Raw genomic sequence first — 21,035 nt, 5'->3', positions numbered from 1 at the left:
CACTGGAAATCCAGCCACTAAAAGGGTCGCTGTCTCACACCTTTGGATTATGTAACGCTCCTGCTGTCATCCAGACCTTCGTCAATGACATTCTAATGGCGCGTTTCCACTGCAGGCCTCGCTCGGCCTCGCTCGGTTTGGTTAGGCCTTATTAGGCCCAGCTCACTTTAATGCTGCACTTCCATTACAGTTTAGGAACTGGGGTAGTTACTATAGTAACGCAGTGTAGGCGGAGCCGTGACGTCATCTTCAATGAGCACCCCAGAAAAACAACACAGCAGTTAGCTCTTAGCACTCAGAGCTCACAGCTCTTCATATCTGTTCAGAAACTACACAAAAGTTAAACAAGTACAAACCACAGACTGCCTGTGTCATGGAGAATACAGTCGCTGGTTTATTTATGTCTGTATGGGCCGTTGTTGTGAGTGTGGACGGTCGGAGCATATATGACGTTAGCTTAGCCAAGCTCCATTTAGAAAACACGCATTTTAAAAGGGTTTTTTGCCTGCCGTCTGTCTGCAGTCTTGTCAAAGCATTAATTCATGGTTTTTACTAACCGGTATCAGTATGTTGTTACTTCGGCATCATTTTGAAACTTGTATTACAATTCAATCACGGTCAAATATGTTCATCTTGTAGTTGTAGCCCCCTTGCCAGCGATTCTCTCTAGTTTAGCATACTCAGCCCGACTCAGCCTGGTTGTTCCTGGCCCTAGAACCACGATTTGATGGGGCCAGAAAAACTGTGAATTATGACCCGCTAGCCGGTACTAGGCCAAGTGGAAACGCAACCAACATCGGGCCCCGCACAGCTCGGCACGCTTAAAGCGAGCCACCCGCTGCAGTGGAAACGCGCCATAAGAGACTTCTTGATTGTATTTTTGTATGTATATCTGGATGATTTCCCCAGACAGTCAAACCCATGTTCCACAGGTTCGTCAAGTCCTCCAGAAGCTACTGGAAAACCACCTGTACGTCAAAGCCGAGAAGTGTGAGTTTCACGCAGCCACCGTTTCTTTTCTGGGTTCCATTGTAACCGCCAACCAGGTACAGATGGACCCTTCCAAGGTTAGTGTTGTGGCTAATTGGCCCACATTAACCAACAAGAAAAAGGTGCAACAGTTCATAGGGTTTGCAAACTGTTATCGAAAGTTTATCCGGAGATTTAGCTCTGTTGCTAAACGTGAATGGCACCGCCTCGGCCATATCCTGGTCCCCCAAACACTCGAAGCAGAGATGGTGAGGATCGGTGCCCACTATTAAGCCAGAGCACGAAGGACAGGCCCGGGTCTCTAGAAGTGATGACTCCATGAAGGTATGATAACTCCTTCCTTCAAACGTTTTACTTTCTCTGCTTCAGTTGTTGCTCGCCCGCTGAAGAGAAAAGGATGACAGTCAGGAGGCGTGGCCGCCTTATATACGGTGGGCTTGCGCGACCGCAAGCCGACCCGAGGGGCTGGCTACGTTTATAGATATCTCAGTAGGTGAATTAGGCCGCAAGGTGAACCTCGAAAAGTCCTTTAGAAAAGAAATCCCGCTCCACAGAAGTGAAACTACACAATCTTTAGTTCATAAAAAAGAACGATTCATGCTTATCCACCAAAAAAAATGTCGTCGCTAAAATTCCTGCCAATTCTTCTAGGCACGTAATTATTGGCTGAACTATTCCCTTCGAAGCGTAATAATATCTTGGTCCAAAGTCGTGCCACGGTTCATCACGTGATCGTGCTACACCAATTGGGTAGCTGCATATTGTCAACAGAAGTGAAAGATGGCGGCCGCCATGGTTTCATCGAGTAGCGGAGACGAGGAAAACGCACCAGAAAGTCTCAAAAAGTCAAAATTGTCAACACACAAACATTGTTACATGCATATTACGTCTGTGAAGCACGAAAAGGTTGATTGTTTTACCAATACAAGATGGAATACGTACAGGACAAGCTTACAACGGTCGCTCGGCTTGAAGGGAGACTCTCGGAACGTGGTGGCTGAAAACCACAAGCACTGTCTTGATTTCGAGTTCGAAGATATTCCTGAGGACGCTGGCTTCCACCACACATGCTACATAAGGTTTACCGACACAAAGGCCATGACGAAGGTGGAAAGACGGCTCGCACGTGAGGGAGATCAAGACGTTAGGGAGGACCTTGAGGTCGAGCCCATCCCATCGACGTCTCGCAGCACGTACCGAAGCCAAACAGAGAAGCTACGATCAAGGTCAGGCCTGCCAATCGCAGGCTCTGGCCCCGTCCTTCCTGCCCTGTGCATTATATGCAAGATGAAGGAGAAAATGATCATCAAAGCAGGCAAGCGACAAAGGGATCAACTGTGTAAGGCTGAAACATTAAAAGCAGGTAAGCAAACCCCCTCCCCCACCCACACACCACACACACACCACACACACACTACACACACACCACACACACACACACACACACACACACACATTCTCTGTGGTTGAATAACTGAAAGGTACAATTATGTGTGAGAGATACGTCAACAAACTCATTGAGTTGTCCTTTTTTTTCCGTTTAGGCAAATTGCAGAAAGCTGCTGAGAAGAAAGATGACCAAAGTGTTCTTTTACATATAAAAGACAAAGACTGTGTGGCTCTGGAGGTGCGGTACCACAAAAGCTGTTACAGTCAGTACACCATGTTTTTGCTGAGACCTGACAAACCAGAGACAGAACAGTAAGTTATTTCTCCTTGGATTGCTTTACCTATTTGCACTACCACCAGACTGAAGTCCAGGTGTGTGTCGGCGATGGCTATATATATATATACACATACACATACTTAACATTATAAGTAAACATCCAATTTCCTTCTGTTATATGTGCACACAATCACAACACTTATTCATTTATCCATTTATTTACTTCTCATTCATGTGTTGTAGGGATGAGGCAATGTTTGATGCCAGTTACAAGCTGTTCTGTGAGAGGATCATCCGCCAGAGGCTGCTTGTCAACAATGAGGTGCTTAGAATGGGCCAGCTGAGGCAGGCCTTCATTGACATGGTGAAAGCAAACGAAGGTGTTGATGCTTCAAACTACAGGTAACTGCAATGTAATACAAGTCTTATTATTTATCATGTGCAAGGCCAGCTTTAAACAAAATGTGTATGACAGGCCTGTTTGGAGAAACCCCCATGATGTGTAGTGTGTAGTGTTGTTTGTGATGATGTGGGCCTTTATTTGGCTTCTTTGGTGTTAAATGTGCTGTATGGCAGATAGGTTCTAGTCTGTAATGTCTTGTATCACCTCCACCACTCTGCTTTTGATGGTACTCCTGTGACTCGTAATTGTCACTGTTTTGTTGTGTTACAGACAGGATCTGTTGAAGAAGAGGCTGGCTCAAGATTTCCCTCAGCTAGCGTTTCACATGCCCACCAAGCGCAACGTCTGCGAACTGGTTTTTGCTGAGACTCTGTCAAAGGATGCACTCGTGGACATGCTACCAGATCCATCCGGTACGGAAACAACACAGTCCAGTGAATTGAGCCAGACAGACAGCGACAATGAAACAGGGAGAACAAAGTGCCAAACAACACATGAGGACACAAGGACACTGTATACAGCAGCGTTGTTTTTGAAAAGACTGCTTAGTGACACTCCTGGCATGTCATGCCCATGGCCTCCCACTTCTGAAAATGTAAATGTCACTGAATCTCAAACTGTTGTCCCCATTGGACTATACAATCTGCTCAGCTGGATTATAGGTTCCACTGAGGAGCCAACACTGGATCATTATGTCAACATTGATGATGACGTACATTTGAAAGTGTTGTCTGTTTGTCAAGACATTGTGTACCTTGCTTCCAAGGGCCGCAAGCAGACACCCAAGTCCTTGGCTTTAGGTTTAACTGTTCGACATTTAACTGGATCATCACGCATTGTATCACTGCTTAACAGACTGGGACATTGTGCATCATGGGACACAGTTTTGAGTCTAGACACTAGCCTTGCCCAACTGACACTAGTAGAAGGCAGAGACAAAATACCGAAGGGATTCTCAAAGCGGACACCCACAACACTTGTGTGGGATAACATTGACTTTGGTGAGGAGACACTATCGGGTCGTGGAACTACTCACCATACAAATGGAATTATGCTCCAGAGTGTGCCCGGCGAGCCTATGTCCACAGCAATCAGACAGCCACTGAGAAAGGGAGTTACCTCATTCATAGCCCCCCCCCCAATGCCTATACAACCTTACCATCAGTCCAAAAGGCAAGGGCCACAGAACTTGTGTCAACCAGTGCAGTCAGCGACATGCAGAATGGACACCCACTTTGCTGTACAAGCTGAAATGGCATATGCTTTTGTGAAGTCCACATGTACGGATAGTTGTACAATCCCAAGCTGGACAGGGTTCCATACACTGCTTCAGGATGAAAACACTCTGCAGAAGTCCGCATTGTATTATCTTCCAGTCATTGAAGCCTCACCAACAGAGATGTCAACAGTCAACACTATCCTCAAGCGAAGTGTCCAGATTGCTGACCAGCTAGAACTGGATCATATAGTTTTAGTGTTTGACCAGGCTATATATGCCAAAGCACAGCAAATACGCTGGAAGGATGTTGAGTTTACAAAGCGTCTAGTGATTAGACTAGGTGAATTCCATACATGCATGTCCTACCTGAGTATTCTAGGCAAAAGGTTCGGAGATGCAGGACTGCAAGATATCCTCATTGAATCTGAAGTTGTTGCCCCAGGATCCATCAATGGGGTACTCAATGGCCATCACTACAATCGCAGCATGAGGGCTCATAAACTTCTATATGAGAGTCTGCAGCGCATCCGGTTTATCACCTTCATGTACTCCTTGCCACCCCAAGAGAGAGCTGCGTGCATGGATGTCATCACTGAGATTGAATGTGCCTTTCCAGACAGATTGATGGATGTTTTGAGTGCAGATCAGAGGTTTGATAATATGTGCTCGAAATATGCAGACTTTGTGCAGAGGAGGAGTACAGAGAATGCAACATTTGCTTTCTGGAGCTCATACATTGACATGATGCAGCTACTCCTCCTGTTTGTGAGAGCAACGCGAGAATCAAACTGGCAGCTTCACCTGTCAACCGTCCGGTTAATGATGCCATGGTTTTTTGCCTACGATAGAGTAAATTACGCTCGATATTTACCTGCATACTGGCTGGAAATGATGAATCTGCCTGTCACACATCCCTCTTGCCACAGTGACATGAATGTGAAAGGCCAGTGGACTGTCCAGCGACAAAGTGTTCATGGATTTGCCTCCATTGCTTGCGACCAGGCTATTGAGCAAACGCTTAACAGAGATGCCAAGACCAAAGGTGGCTGGACAGGGATCACACAAAATCGGTCTGCAGTGTATCGCTGGATACTGTCACAGCATGAAAGAGCCGCGATAGCAAGACAGTGTGAATCAATGGCAGGGATATCTCCTGAGCTACGGACAAGAAAAGACCTGGACAAGACACGCATCTCTGCTGATGCAAAGGCTGTGAGTAGAATCTTGGACACTATTGATTCCATGCTCAACCCTTTTGATGTACACCAAGACGGCATTGTGTGTCTTAGCTCTGGAAGAGTAGCAACAGGAGAAATCACAAAGGATTTGCTTGTTGCCTCAGAAAAGGGTGAAAATGCTGTAAAGGAGTTTATGGAGCAGAGACTGTTATCCAAAACAGTTGACATATTTGCCCCCATAATATCACAAAAACTCAAGACTCTCAGTGATCAGAAAAAGCCCCCCAAAAAATCTGCAGCAGGCAAGGAAGTGATTTTGCGTGCTGACAAGAAGTTATTTTCCAGGCTCCTCATCCTTGGCCAGAGCAGGAAAATTGAAATGAGGGAAATTCTGTCATATTCCTTGGGAACTGTGTCATATCCATTAGCAAGTGCTGATGGTTCACTTGCCAAAACAAACAAATCAGCTCTCATGGATCTATTGCAGAGCAAAGGTGGAGAGTGCTTGGTTGACAAAGTTCCAATAGGTGGTGCCATTCTTTTTGATGGCATGGCAGTCATGCAGGCCATGCCATCCAGACCAGCAACATTTGGAGAGCTTGCAGAGACCATACTGCAGAGCATACTCCAACTTGCTTTGCATCACAAGTGTACACGCATTGATTTTGTCACTGACCGGTATCCACCCATCAGCATCAAAAGCCTAGAACGGTCCCGTAGAGCTGATGCAGGGTCACAACTAATAACAATCTTCAGATCAGATCAGAGAACTCCAACCCAGTGGAAGAAGTTTCTCTCTGACGGAAAAAATAAGGAAGCACTGGCCGAATTCCTTTATGTGGCATGGACACATGCAGACCTCACAACAGTGGGTAAAAACCTCAGCTTGTACATTGCCCATCAAAATCAATGCCACTGTGTAACTGTCATGGAGGGTGTACAGTCTGTTGATGTTGTTGAAGACCTGCAGTGTGATCATGAGGAATGTGACACACGGGTGTTTTTACATGCCCAACATGCTGCACAGGAGCACAAAGCTGTCATCATCAAGAGCTCGGACACTGATGTGGCAGTCATTGCTGTAAGTCTGCAGGCAGATTTGCCATGCAGCTTATATGTGTTCACAGGGACTGGCAACAGGACACGGATCATTGACATTGCCATGGTGTCATCAGCTCTCGGAACCAGTGTGTGTTCAGCCTTGATTGGAATTCACACGTTCTCTGGGTGTGACTCCACAAGCGCTTTCTATGGCAAAGGCAAAAGAAAGTCATTTGCTGTTGCATGTGAGAAAGATGACTACCTTAAGGCTTTCAGAAGTTTAGGTACTAACTTTGACTTGGAGCAATCAACATTTGCACTTCTTTGCCGGTATGTATGTCACCTGTATGATCAGCCAGCAGCCGAACATGTAAATGATGCTAGGTACAAGGCTTTCTGTATGGCATCATCGGCCTTGCCAGAATTAAGCATTCCCCCTACTCATGATGCCCTCCATCAGCACTGCAAAAGGGCAAATTACCAGGCAGCAATAATGAGGTCCTGTCTCAAAAGAGAAATGAATGCTCCATCACCTGCTGGATATGGTTGGGAAATAGAGGATGGGAACTTACACGTCACCTGGATGACAAGAAATCCTGCCCCTGACAGTGTGTTGCATGTGATACACTGCAGCTGCAAAGAGTCTGCCTGTGAGAAAGGCAGATGTTCATGCTTCTCTGCAGGACTCTGTTGCACAGACTTATGTCGTTGCTCAAATTGTGCAAATACAAAAGAAACAGAGGAAGAGAACGATGACTGCCCTGACACTGACAGTGAGGAATAGGAATAAAAGAGCCTTCTTTCCATCTTTCTTAAGCTCTTTTCTGTTCTTTTGGTTTTAGTGCCTGGCCGACGCGCTCACACATCACTCATAGATACGTTTGTTTTTGGTACTAGAACAGAGTATAATCAGCAGGACTCTTTTAACCAGCTGAGGCAATCACAGCACCAATCAGCCGCTCCGCCCAGCCTGACACCAATCAATTATACTACATTACATGTCCTTCTACTGTTTTCTATGTCATACCTTTTATATTTGTAATAAATCTCGTTTTTATGGTTCATCAGTGTTGTTTTCATTTGTGGAGGGATGAATGAGTAAATAAATGAATCAATGGACATTGGTATAAGTAAGGCAAGGCAAGTTTATTTATATAGCACTTTTCAACACAAGGCAATTCAAAGTGTTTTACAAAAAATTAAAGACATTAAGAAAATGGCATTTAAAATCAGTCATTCAAAAGAAAAGCTAATAAAAGAAACATTAAAAGAAAAAATACATGGATAAAAGTTACAGTGCAGTCTAAGATATGAATAGTTCAATTAAAAGCAGCAACAAAAAGAAAAGTCTTCAGCCTGGAAGTACTGCATTTTATTGATCTAAATTACTTAACGTAACAAGTTAACCTTCTTCTTGGACGCAGAAATCAAGTCATGTTTATTTTAAGAGTGCATTTAACGTGTACAGGGTAACAACAGACAGACAAAAAGTCCTCAGTCTAATGGAATAATCCCAATGAACCTAGCGATGTGAACATGGCAGTCCAGGAATGATAGTTTGATAAATATGAGTTTGATATACTTTATTAATCCCCGTGGGGAAATTGTTTGTAGCTGGAGTTGGCTGATAAACGCTGCTAGTCAATGTTGATTCGATGGTCAACTCTGTTCCCAGATAGTAAAACCTCTCACAAATACCGCGTATATAACGCAAATACCTCGGACTTAGTGATGTATTAAGACATATGACAAAACATGACATAAAACAAGCATACAGCACTGTTTAGAATCCATTTGGTCTGGTTTAGCGTAACCATGGCGGCCGCCATCTTTCACTTCTGTTGACAATATGCAGCTACCCAATTGGTGTAGCACGATCACGTGACGAACCGTGGCACGACTTTGGACCAAGATATTATTACGCTTCGAAAGGACTAGTTCAGCCAATAATTACGTGCCTAGAAGAATTGGCAGGAATTTTAGCGACGATATTTTTTTTGGTGGATAAGCATGACTCGTTCTTTTTTATGAACTAAAGATTGTGTAGTTTCACTTCTGTGGAGCGGGTTGAAACGATAACAGGGTTCACCTTATGGCCTAAATGCTTGCATAGCATGATTGAGGGTAGTACCCATAGAGCCCAGTAGAGGGCGGAGCCTGTGTAAAATATAAATGAGTCCCATTAAGAATGCATTGAGGATTATATCTGACAATGTTGCCACCTATTCAAAATTACCAGACCGTGAGCATCAGGGAACCCCAATGAACTGATATATGTTCTTTTTTTGGGTTTTGTGTGTAAAATATGGAGATGGGAGCAATTTGTTTTTAAAGTGTACTTATTTCTGGACTGAAGAATGATCCGGACAACATTTAACATGGGAGTCTATTGGGAGCTAGGTGGACTTTTTGACAAGTTGTTGTCTCTTCATGCCGTCTTCAAGAGGCATTTTGTTAAATATCTTTTCTTAATTATTTTTTTTTCAACGTAGGAGAGGTTTTCCTAAGTTTTTCATGAAAAATGATGTCCAAGGAGTGTTGGGTTAGGGAATTATGGCAGGTTTAAAACACAATTTTGGGCAAATTTCAAGCTCTCCTCCACTCTGTTTTGACATCAAAGCACTCTAGCCTTAACGATCTGTGCATTACACATTAATGTTAAAATCTGAAAAAGGCCTCTCTACCTAGCTGTAAACAGCATTCACACTAATAAGAAGGACAATTCCATTGAAGATCAAAAACCTTTATTGTGGTATATTTCACATCATATTATATGATTAGAAACAGCCAATCAACTCAAGTGCTTTATTCAGCTGCTTCTTTTCCCTGTAAAAAAACAACAACATATAAATACATACAGTGTATATACAAGCATTGACATCATACTCTGCATACATCTGAATGTTTTCTCTGTCGTTCATTTCATAAAGATTTGGGCTATATTTGTTCTGTCAAGACTTAAGTATTGCATTAAGAGATATTTAATTTAATTTTCATTCATAAAAGCTGAAATGTCTTTATAGTTACCTTGCCAGAGTCACGGCTCTTTGCTCTCAGTTTGTTGACCTGGGACTCTGCAATGTCAGCACGCTCCTCAGCCTCCTCCAGCTCATTTTGAACCTTCCTGCACTTGGACAGATGAGTATTGGCTTGTTCCTCCTGGAATAAGAGATACATAGTTTAAGGTACAGAAACCTTCAAAGACTTTAAAATATAATATAAGAATGTGATGGTAATCTTAACAATCAGCAAGATTTGCTGGTATAAATAAATCTGACATATCTACAAAACAATGTATATATTGTCCTTACCGCCTCCTCAGCCTGCCTCTTGTAGGCCTTCACCTTCAGCTGCAATTTGTCAACCAGATCCTGCAGCCTGGCAACATTTTTCTTGTCCTCCTCAGTCTGTGCCAATTTAGATTTGCATGTTTCAATATTTTAAAAGGTTTCTATATTAGATGAATTGGTACTGTACATTTTAACTATGAAAGTAACCATACCTGATAGGTGAGCTCCTTAACTCTCCTCTCATATTTGCGGACACCTTTAACAGCATCTACTCCACGTCTCTGTTCAGCCTCAACCTCTGCTTCCAGCTCACGCACCTTTTGAATAACATTAAAACATTAAGTATCCAGCTTGTTTTCAAAAGGTTTATTTCAGCTATATAAATCTTAGTATGACTTTTTTTACCCTAGACTCCAGTTTCTGGAGCTGCTTCTTGCCACCCTTCATGGCCAGGTTCTCAGCCTCATCCAGACGGTGCTGCAGGTCCTTAACAGCAACCTCCAGGTTCTTCTTCATCCTCTCCAGATGAGCACTAGTATCTTGCTCCTTCTTCAGCTCCTCAGCCATCATAGCAGCCTACAGGAGACATCAAAACATGTTAATTAGAAATATCAACAAAAAATGTCCGTTAAAAGTAAGAACACATGACATTGAAACCTACATCAGTGATGGCCTTCTTGGCCTTCTCCTCTGCATTCCTTGCTTCCTGCACAGTGTCATCCACTTCACCCTGGACCTGGACCAGGTCGGTCTCAAGCTTCTTCTTGGAGTTCACAAGGCTTGTGTTCTAAAAGGTGAACATATTTAGCCTCTTAAGTCATCACATGCCTAATATTCATGTTAGTTGAAATTGTATTTGATTCTTGAATTATTGAAATGATTAGGTTTGTTCACCTGAGAGTGCAGAAGTCCAACACGCTCACTGGCATCAACCAGCTCTTGCTCAGCAATTTTGCGACTTCTCTCTGTCTGTTCCAGAGCAGCTCTAAGTTCCTCAATTTCAGCCACCATAAGACCGTTTCTACGATCCACCATAGCAGCCTGCTCCTTGAAGTCCTCCTGGGCTCTGACAGCATCATCAAGGTGCAGTTGTGCATCCTAGTGAGAAAAGGATCAGACATATATACATGAATGCCAAAATGTAGCCCAATCTACCATAGTTGGAAAATAAACTGTTCCTTTTCTATACCTTCAGCTGTGCCTGCACATTCCTGAGCTGCTTCGTGGACTCAGCAGCCTGGCGGTTGGCATGGCTGAGCTGAATCTCCATCTCATTCAGATCTCCCTCCATCTTCTTCTTGATTCTCAGGGCATCGTTCCTGCTCCTGACCTCAGAATCCAGAGTGCTCTGCATGGAGTCAGTCACTCTCTGGCTGTTCCTCTTGATCTGTTCCATCTCTTCATCTTTCTCTGCCAGCTTCCTGTCCACCTCACCCTTAATCTGGTTGAGCTCCAGCTGGACACGCAGAATCTTAGACTCTTCATGTTCCAGAGTTCCCTAATGAAATCAAACAATGAAACACTCATCTTTGCCTTCAAACACTGATATATTTGTCAATGATTTGTAATGTTATGAACTCCCAGGAAAGAAATACCTCAGCCTCTTCAAGAGCTGTCTGGATCTCAGTCTTCTCTGTCTCCACCTGCTTCTTGGTCTTCTCCAGCTCATGGATGCTCTTGGCAGTCTCACCAATCTGTTCAGTCAGATCTGAGATCTCCTCTGCAGAAAGATACATGGGGTTTATCATATTGTTGAGCCTTAAATGGTAAAATATCAACAAAATGTCCAACTCATGTTGAACTCTGTGACATTATGTAGAACTCACGTTGCAGATTCTTGTTTTCACGCTTCATGGTCTCCAGATGATCAAGAGCCTCCTCATAAGAGTTCTTCATCTTGAACAGTTCAGTGCTGAGAGAACGAGCCTCCTTCTGTGCTCCCTCAAGCTCTGCCTGACCCTCCTCGTACTTCTGCTTCCACTCTGCCAACACCTGAATAATACAATTCATACAGTTTATTTGGTTATGTTAAAGTCTCATATTCATGTCATTGTTTGTGTGTTTTGACCAAACACAGTACATTGCGTTACCTTGTCAAAGTTCCTCTGCTTTTTGTCCAGGTTGGCAGCAAGGCCATTGGCCCTCTCCACATCAATCATGAGGTCCTCCACCTCACTCTGGAGCCTCTGTTTGGTTTTCTCAAGAGAAGCACACTTGGAATTCACTGCCTCAATCTGTTCCTCAGCCTCCTGAAGGCGCTGGGCAAGCTTTTTCCTGTTTGAAAATTGAGGTATTTGTGGATCAGTTAAACTCACAAAGTTACAAGTTATTTTCTAGTTATATTTGCATAACTGAAACAACTAATTACCATATTAATTAATCTCAATGATTGGCCTCAAAGTAAGAAGCTATACACATTTTAAAATATTAATGTTATTAGCAGCAATTCAGGAATCAGTAGAGTTTTTGCTAAAATGCTACACTTCTGGCCATTTAACAGTTGGAATGTCACTCACTTGGATTCCTCAAGCTCCTCAGTGCGCTGGATAGCATCAGTTTCATACTTCGATCTCCACTGAGCCACCTCACTGTTGGCCTTGGACATTCCACGCTGCAGCTCAGCCTTGGCCTCCTGCTCCTCTTCAAACTGCTCCCTCAGCAGATCACAGTCATGGCGGGCTGATTGCAGGCCATGGGCAAGAGCATTCTTGGCCTGTTGTAAGAAATATTGTTAACCTTTACACAATTTCTAAATCACAAACAAATCATACAAATATATACTATCTTGATGGTTTCTTACCTTAACCTCCTCCTCAATCTGTCTCTTCAATTCATCAATCTGCTGTGTGGAGGCCTGCTTGCCTCTGGTCAACTGAGAGACAAGAGCTTCCTTCTCTTCAACTTGACGGCTGAACTCACCTTGTGTGAAAAATATTATAATACGTTAGTTTGTGTTACGTTTCTCAATCATATACTCCACAGATGGTTCACAAAAAACATGTAGATACCATTTTCTGTCAGGAGGCGTGCTTTCTGTGAACTTGTGTCATTGATTTGGTGGACGTTTTCATCATTCTTGGTCTTCAGTTCGCTAAGTTGGTCCTCAAGAGTACGGCACATCTTTTCAAGATTTCCCTAATGAGGAAAAATAAACAAGATTAGTGATCAGATTTTATTCACAAAATAATTTACATGATGTACTATATTCATATTGGTAACATATAATATAATAAAAAAAGCATGTATTGCTAGTGTACCTTTGCCTTAGCAACATTCTCCATGTTGCTAGAGAGGTCATCAATCTCCATCTTGTATTCACTCTTTTCCTTCTCAAGCTTCTGCTTGACACGCTGGAGGTTGTCAATCTGCTCTCCCAGATCAGCAACACTGTCAGCCTGCTTCTTGCGAAGGGCAGAAGCAGTTGCTTCATGCTGCAGAGTGGACTCCTCAAGATCACGACGGAGCTTCTGGAACTCAGCCTCACGCTTCTTGTTCATCTCAATCTGAGAAGCGGTGGCACCTCCAGCCTCCTCCAGCCTCTCACTGATCTCCTCAAGTTCCCTGGAGAGGTCAGCTCTCTGCTTCTCAACCTTGGCACGAGCTGCACGCTCAGCCTCAATCTCCTCTTCCAGTTCCTCAATACGAGCCTGTTGAATGTAGATGTTTTCTCTTTTAGCAATCATTCACTTTATTACACATATAGTAAATGTATGTAGTATTGTTAAGTGTAACACAATATCTCACCTGGAGCTCCTTGATCTTCTTCTGGAGCTGAGCACCCAGAGACTGCTCATCTTCAATCTTGCTAAGGAGCTGACTGCATTCAAAGTCCTTCCTGTGAACAAAATTGATAAAGTCCATTGAGTTCATGCAATTGAAAACTTCTTAAAAAAAATGTATGTTGTTTAAACAGAAAAACTAAGCTACTTTTTGATTTTCTCATCAGACTGCTGCTTGTCATTCTCAAGATCCATGACGGATTCCTGGGACAGTTTGAGATCACCCTCAAGCTTTCTCTTAGTTCTCTCCAGGTCCATACGCAGCTTCTTCTCTTGCTCCAGAGAACCCTCAAGCTAAACAAAGGTATACATTTTTAATTATCATGTTCAAGAATAATCTTGCTTTGCCAAATCAAGTGACTGTAAACTTACATCATCCACTTGCTGCTCAAGCTTGGTCTTGGCCTTGGTCAGAGTGTTGACTTTGTCTTCCTCTGCCTGCAGGTCATCAAGAGTCTGCTGATGAGACTCCTGAAGGGCTTTCTTTTCCTTGGTCAGCTTAGCAACACTCTCATCCTGAGAGGCCATCTCCTCGGTCAGGTTCTTCACCTAAGTGTGCAAGAAATATGTTGTTAATACAAATACATAATTATAATCTCACTAACTAATGGACAGATCATTGATTACAAACCTTGTTCTCAGTGGCATGTTTCTCCTTTTCCACTTTGGCCAAGGTAAGCTCCAGGTCATCAATATCCTTCTTGAGCTCAGAGCATTCATCCTCGAGCTTTCTCTTCTTGGCAGTGAGCTCAGCATTCATTTCCTCTTCATCCTCCAGTCTCTCAGTTGTCTCTTTGAGTTTGGCCTCCATCTGAATCTTACTCTTGATGAGTCCCTCACATCTCTCCTCAGCATCAGTGAGATTGTCTCCTTCCTAGACCATTTTCATAAAAATACATGTTAGCTCATATTCACAAACATGAAAAAGCACATTTGTCTGTTGACGTTTACTTACAGATGCTACTTGCAGAGCCAGATCAGTCTTCTCCCGCAGAAGGGAAACCATCTTCTCCTCCAGTTCCTTCTTCTTGGCCAGGGCAGCAGCCAGGTCAGTTGTCATTTTTTCATAGTTCTCCTTCATATTTGCCAGCTCCTTCTCAGTTTCAGCACTCTGCAGCAGAGGCTTAATCTTGTAGTAGACCTTCATCCATGGCCAGTGTTTGACATTCATGAAGGAGCGCACGTTGTACTGGATGGTGTATATGGCTTCCCTGCACAGAGAAATTGGTTTTAGACAATATCTATTTTTTCTTTACACCATTGATCAGAATTAGCAATTTTCAACGTGCCTCCTTTCTGTCATCTTCACAAACTCCTTTCTCATGACGTAACCACGGGCCAAAGCCTGAGTCATGGTGACCAGAGATGCCAGTTTTTCGTCTCTCATCTCCTCAAGGGTACCCAGCAGGCCAGCCTTGAAGAACACCTGAACAAACAGAAGCAACAAATGTTTTCAGAATCAGAATACCTTTTTTCGAGGAGGGGAAATATTTTTTTCAGCAAATAAATGATGAATTCAAGTAATGAACACTTGAAACACTGTATAACAAGCAAGCAAACAAACAAAATGAAATATGTGACTCCTATTTACATGATGGTTTCTGGTTGGATGGAATGGTTTTAAGGCCAAGTCTTAATTACTTGTTTCATCATAATCAAGGAAGTATTGTTTTTTTTTATTATTATTTGCCGGGATGGAAAAAGAAAGGCTACCTGAGTTGACCTCCTGAGGTAGTTTCATTAATTACATGTATAATACATACTACCGTAGTCACAGTAACATCCAACAAATACACTGTACAGCGTCTTTGGTAAATATTCATTAGCTCAGTTATGAAGTAAATGTAAAGTACTTACCTTGGTGTGTCCAAATTTATATTCATCCTGAGGAACATCAATTGACCCAAGCAGCTTCTCTGAAGCCTTCTTGTTGTCCATGAACTGACCGTCAGGGATGACACCGGCATTCAGCACCTTGTATCTAGATGAAAGAGTTTATTGTCAGGAGGAGCATTACATTGTAATAATGAGAGGTTCAAATTCTATGTATAAAAACATTATACCTCTGCTTGAAGTCAGCATAGAGGATCCTGCTGGGGAAACCTTTTCTGCAGATTCTAATACCCTCCAGGACACCATTACACCTGAGCTGGTGGATAACCAGGAAGTTCTCCATAAGACCTGTACAACATTTTTTTATATTTAATTATTTGAATAAATAGTAGGATTTTTGTTGATGCAGCACAGAATTAAAAACCAAACCAGTCATCAATACTGTTGTATATGTACCTGGAGTCTTTGACTCATTGGGAATCAGACAGCGCACAAAGTGAGGATGGGTGGCCCTCAAGTTCGTCATCAGCTTGCCCAAGTTCTCCTGTAATCCATAATGGTGTCTCATGTCATGAAATGCCACAATTGGGAGTTTTGGTTTAAACAGAGATCTATTAGTTATGTTTGCTTTGAGAAAGCTTACCCTGAACTGCGAGGACACAGTCTGCATAGAACCACCCTTCTTCTTGCCTCCCTTCTTAGTAGCATCTGTTGATGTTTTGTTAGAATGTCATGAAATTAGCATAAACAAGTAATAGTTGATGAGTTAAAATAAAACAATAATACAAATATACATTTGATCTTTACTGTAGTTACTATCTTACCCTCAACTACTGGAGGATACAGCGAAACCAGCAGTTTCACTGAGGATTTCTGGTACAGCTGAATGACAGAATCATTCAGGGGATCCTTGTTCTTGTCCAGCCAGCCAGTGATGTTGTAGTCCACGGTACCAGCATAGTGCACCAGGGAGAAGTGGGCCTCAGCCTTGCCCTTTGTGGGCTTTGGCTTCTCAAATGCTCTGTTTTTGCCAAGATGCTGGTCATACAGCTTGTTCTTGAAGGATGTGTCTGAGGCCTTGGGGAACATGCACTCCTCTTCAAGGATGGAGAAGATGCCCATGGGCTTGAAAAGGTTGAAAGAGGTATATCATTTAGTGATACATTATAACAAATAAAAAAACTGTTACATATGATGTATGATATAATAAATGAAGTGGTTACCCTTTCAATCAGCTCAATGCAGGCAGCCAAGTCCATACCAAAGTCAATGAACTCCCAGATAATACCCTCCTTCTTGTACTCTTCTTGCTCCAGGACGAACATGGTGTGGTTGAAGAACTGTTGCAGTTTCTCATTTGTGAAGTTGATGCACAGCTGCTCCAATGTATTGAACTGCAAAAGGACATATCATCTTCATAATCTCTTACAAGGCAATAAGAACTATTATTTATTGAAAAGTATCAACTGCTAAATTGTTCAAACTCTGGCTTACATCAAAGATTTCAAAGCCAGCAATATCCAGCACACCAATGTAGAACTGTCTAGCTTGTTTGGTGTCCAACATATTGTTGATACGGATGACCATCCACAAGAACATCCTCTCATAGATAGACTTGGCCAGGGCAGGCACTGAGTTCATGACCTTAAAGAAAAAAAGTGATGTGATTTCATTTTTGACATATACAACTGGTATATTATATTATTTTCAAGATACATGCCACTAAAATTCCAAAACAAAAATGTAATCAAAGATCGCCCTTGAATTTAGTATTCAATTAGAACTCATTGACAGAAGTACAGAAAATGCCAACTGACATTGCATATATTTTTCCAAATGAAATCTGTACTACATTTTTTGTTTATAAACAGTAGAAGGTTCGATATTGACCATCATTGTTTACCTGAGGCACAGTCTGTCCCTTGGTGACATACTCATTTCCGACCTTCACTCTAGGATAGCACAGACCCTTCAGCATGTCAGCGGAGTTCAGACCCAGCAAATAAGCAACCTTGTCAGCATCTGAAAATAATTCAGAAATGTCCATCATAATTTGTGAAGAACACAACGTTATCAAGAAATGTATCAATGTTGTTGCCAAGCTCTAAGCTAAGAGCTAAGATGAAATACTCACCCTCTGTGCCATCATTCTCAGCCTGCTCCTCACGCTGCTTTTGCTTGAACTTCATGTTACCATGGTGAAGCACAGCACCGGTCATCTTGTAAATGCTCATCTTCTCTTCATTAGTGAAGCCCAGGATATCAATAGCATTCTGATGCCAAAAGACACAAAAAACACAATTGTTCAAGCAAAAGTTCTTAAAAGAGTTGTAATGATGTTGCATTTATTTCACAAAGTCTATTTAAATATGTTGAATTGAAAATTACTCACATCCGTGGCTTCCAGCTCCAGTTTGTCATCAATGCTGGCCACAACGATCTTACCCATGCTACACATGGGGAAGTCGTAGGGGTTGGTTGTGAGGAGTGCCAGTTCTAGAATCCAAAAAAAATAAAAATGTCAGTACTCAGTAGATATTTTTTATAAATGTAAAACTCTAATAAGGTTGAAACAATTGCTATATCTAATTCTCCTTACCAAGGAGCTCTGGCTTGTGGCCGGTCATCATCTGGTAGAAGATATGGTAGCCTCTCTCTTCCTCAAGCTGGAATGTCACTCTAGACTTCTCCAGCAGATCTACAAGTTTTGATAATGTCAGTGCCAGGCTAAATCTTACTTACAGTAGTTTGTATACACTATAAGGATTGTTACTTACAAGTCTCAATATCAGCACTAGCCAGTTTGCCAGCTGTGTTGAAATGGATTCTGATGAATTTACCCTGTTTGAAATAACATAATCATTAATGTCCCTCCACATGTGCAATGTAACAATGCTTCTCTCGTGTGTAGAAACTGTTCCATACTTACAAAACGAGAAGAGTTGTCATTCCTCACAGTTTTGGCGTTACCATAAGACTCAAGCAATGGATTGGCTGCAATAATCTGATCCTCAAGTGACCCCTAAAATCCAGGTTAAGAATAGCTGTCAGGAAACAACTTCATTTGTTCATCCCTGAAAAAACTTCTAAAGATAAAGAATCCTGAATCGTCATCATCATAGAGTAACATACCTTTGATTCGTCTCTCTTGGGTCCAGAAACTGAGATTGTTGCAAAGTACTGGATGACACGCTTGGTGTTCACAGTCTTTCCAGCACCAGATTCTCCACTAGGTAGAGACAGAGATTATTAAGAACTTGACCAATATGTTTGAATAATCTTAACTTAAACTAAATTGGCACAATTGTTAATGTTACAAACTTACGTGATCAAGACAGACTGGTTTTCCCTATCTGTAAAAGTAAAAAAAACATAAACCAATCAAGTACATGTTAAAAACAGAAACTCTATACTGATGCGTTTTAAATGAGTGGTAATGACTTACCAGTAGCCATGAACTGATAAGCGTTGTCAGAGACAGAGAAGATGTGGGGTGGAGCCTCCATACGCTTCTTGCCTCTGTAGGCACTTACACATTCAGTATCGTATACTGGGAGCCACTTGTAGGGGTTCACAGTGGCACAGAACAACCCAGAGTAGGTCTAAAATATATCGCAGAGAATTTAAATGTAACTTCATGTTTCCAGCAAACATTTTTCAGTCTCATTAGGCAATTAGTCTTACGTAGATCATCCATGCTGCATAACGCTCTTTGAGGTTATACAGCACAGAGGCTTCATTGAGATGGGTCATCATGGCCATGTCCTCAATCTTGTCATACTTGGGAGGGTTCAATGGGAAGACCTCCTCTTCTTTCACTACCCTCTCCTAGAACAGGAAATGTGTTACATGAGAAATGATCAAATTGAATTCCTTGTACACACTGATTTAATGATACGAACCTCCTCAGTGTCCAGTACTTTGACAGTGACTTTGCCACCATCTTTCTTGAGGATTGTTGCCTTCAAGTACAGCTCCTTGACATCAGACACAAAGCAAGCACTCTTGGCATCAAATGGTGCACTTTGAGCCTCAAGTCTTTCCCTCTCTGGCTTACGAAGGTATATTGCAGCCTTGCCATACAAGGCCATCTCCGCGTCGGTACTCATGGTGGCAGTTTATTTCTGTGAAGTACACACAAGTAAGATAAATCTTATTAATCTTACTTATTTTAATGTTTTCAATCCATTTGATTCAACAGCCCAGAATGTCTGTCATCAAAGAAAAATAAACATATCCCCATTAAATTGAATTATCCTTGAAATTGAAATGGAAGGATTCAAATCAAATTCTCGTTAAATCGTCACACAAATGTGCACAGCACCGCACTCAGTGAAATGTAGTCTTAGAATTTAACCCATGCTAGTATTAGAAGCAGTGGGCAGCTACTATACAGGGCCCAGGAAGCAGTGTGGGGGTCAGCTGCTTTGCTCTCAGAGGTAAGAAGTAAACTGAAATGTGGATTGGTAACTGTCCACACTTCAATTATTTTCCTGTGTACCAGAACACATTCCAGTATGGAGTTAAAAGTAATTAGCTCATTAAAACTTTTTTCTAACTTAGATTGACGGAATAAAATATATTTGCAAATGTAATGTAGTATGTATACCTGTTCCACTCTTATTGAAAAGTCAGAAATATTCCACAATCCTGTTGAGAAGATATCATATTGGTTTTAAATCAATTGGTTTTGATAATGATAATTTTTTACAATGAATTTATATTTCAAACAAATTGAGCAAATACAGAATAAATTGAAATGCTATACAGCAGAAGATAAGCCTACCACAAGCTGAAGTCTCCAAAGGCCTTCCACCACACCGTCCTCTGTCCTGTTGGGGCCCCCTTATATACGATCTGGCTTGCTTACAATGTGAGGTTAAATATGGGCCCTTGCCAAATATGGTGTGGAAAACAGGAATTTTTTGGATTTCATCCAATAGAGCTAGTAACTCAGTCTCTTAGGCGCGGTTCCATAAAAAAATTATGACTTGGGTGCATCTGAGATTACAGGGGATGCAGCTGTAAGTACAATGTATGGCTCACCAACCTTAAATGTTAACACAGAGAGAGATCAATAAAACACAAACAGACATAGTTGAGATTAATTCTTATTCAGTTGCTCAACAACAATAATAATCTTGTAACACAACATCACCTGCCACATCAGTCAATCGTGGAAATGCCCCCCACCAGTAGCAATAACCACACAGTGTATATATAGCCACTGTAATGAACACACACACATTTTATCATATAGCCTACCACACGAACGTCACATGTTTTTCTCTCTGAAAGCTATACTTGTATATGTTGAAAAGTCATCTCATGACGTCTTTAGGAGTAATTAACTAACAAAGACTTAAGTGTATTATCTCTGAGTAGCCTCTCACACTTCCTATGACCTCGGCATCAGCTCACGTAAAATGAATATATCTATTGATAATTCAAAACGACCATTGTCTCTCTAACTCTGTGTGACCCAACTCAATAACACACATCATATGGCTTACCATGTGATCTTAATGAATAAGCCAGAAATACGCTGTAATAAGGATTCTGCCATAACACTTTCTCCTTTTCTTAATTAAGGTCACATAATCAAAAATATATTCTTACAAGTAACCTACTCACAA

The 21,035-nt window shown here is 41.9% G+C and overlaps 2 protein-coding genes across 2 annotated transcripts; one reads left to right on the top strand and one right to left on the bottom strand.

Annotated features, from left to right (window-relative positions):
- The first annotated feature begins 2,580 nt into the window (after nucleotides 1–2,580).
- LOC117560891 lies at nucleotides 2,581–7,353 on the top strand. Its single transcript, XM_034237990.1, has 3 exons — nucleotides 2,581–2,691; nucleotides 2,900–3,058; nucleotides 3,330–7,353. Exons 1-3 carry the CDS (start codon nucleotides 2,654–2,656, stop codon nucleotides 7,279–7,281), a joined length of 4,149 nt encoding a protein of 1,382 aa, XP_034093881.1. The 5' UTR covers nucleotides 2,581–2,653; the 3' UTR covers nucleotides 7,282–7,353.
- Nucleotides 7,354–9,224: 1,871 nt separating this feature from the next.
- On the bottom strand, nucleotides 9,225–19,508 carry LOC117560890 (myosin heavy chain, fast skeletal muscle-like). Its single transcript, XM_034237989.1, has 39 exons — nucleotides 19,302–19,508; nucleotides 19,084–19,227; nucleotides 18,845–19,001; nucleotides 18,725–18,752; nucleotides 18,532–18,628; nucleotides 18,329–18,421; nucleotides 18,177–18,240; nucleotides 17,999–18,097; nucleotides 17,792–17,895; nucleotides 17,534–17,672; nucleotides 17,303–17,421; nucleotides 16,894–17,043; nucleotides 16,623–16,793; nucleotides 16,224–16,524; nucleotides 16,043–16,107; nucleotides 15,856–15,943; nucleotides 15,630–15,747; nucleotides 15,424–15,547; nucleotides 14,856–14,992; nucleotides 14,522–14,777; nucleotides 14,198–14,440; nucleotides 13,939–14,115; nucleotides 13,715–13,860; nucleotides 13,532–13,622; nucleotides 13,045–13,434; nucleotides 12,796–12,922; nucleotides 12,588–12,706; nucleotides 12,304–12,500; nucleotides 11,878–12,061; nucleotides 11,614–11,779; nucleotides 11,383–11,507; nucleotides 10,977–11,285; nucleotides 10,682–10,885; nucleotides 10,449–10,574; nucleotides 10,193–10,363; nucleotides 10,000–10,104; nucleotides 9,809–9,904; nucleotides 9,525–9,656; nucleotides 9,225–9,323 (listed from the first exon to the last, which is right to left on the bottom strand). Exons 1-39 carry the CDS (start codon nucleotides 19,506–19,508, stop codon nucleotides 9,303–9,305), a joined length of 5,790 nt encoding a protein of 1,929 aa, XP_034093880.1. The 3' UTR covers nucleotides 9,225–9,302.
- Between the last annotated feature and the right edge of the window lie 1,527 nt (nucleotides 19,509–21,035).

Source organism: Gymnodraco acuticeps, unplaced genomic scaffold (assembly GCF_902827175.1).
Source record: "Gymnodraco acuticeps unplaced genomic scaffold, fGymAcu1.1, whole genome shotgun sequence".
In the NCBI taxonomy this organism is placed as follows: domain Eukaryota; kingdom Metazoa; phylum Chordata; class Actinopteri; order Perciformes; family Bathydraconidae; genus Gymnodraco; species Gymnodraco acuticeps.
This window is presented reverse-complemented; position numbering and strand designations above follow the sequence as displayed.

What these genes read in the sequence shown, in the direction of transcription:
- LOC117560891 (XM_034237990.1), top strand. Translation starts at nt 2,654, where the DNA reads ATGTTTTTGCTGAGACCTGACAAACCAGAGACAGAACA. An exon ending in GACAAACCAGAGACAGAACA is followed by an intron (nt 2,692 to 2,899) that starts GTAAGTTATTTC and finishes CATGTGTTGTAG; the next exon opens with GGATGAGGCAATGTTTGATG. An exon ending in GTTGATGCTTCAAACTACAG is followed by an intron (nt 3,059 to 3,329) that starts GTAACTGCAATG and finishes GTTGTGTTACAG; the next exon opens with ACAGGATCTGTTGAAGAAGA.
- LOC117560890 (XM_034237989.1), bottom strand. Translation starts at nt 19,508, where the DNA reads ATGAGTACCGACGCGGAGATGGCCTTGTATGGCAAGGCTGCAATATAC. An exon ending in TAGTGCTGATATTGAGACTT is followed by an intron (nt 18,098 to 18,176) that starts GTAAGTAACAAT and finishes CAAAACTTGTAG; the next exon opens with ATCTGCTGGAGAAGTCTAGA. An exon ending in TCTGATGAGAAAATCAAAAA is followed by an intron (nt 13,623 to 13,714) that starts GTAGCTTAGTTT and finishes TTTTGTTCACAG; the next exon opens with GAAGGACTTTGAATGCAGTC.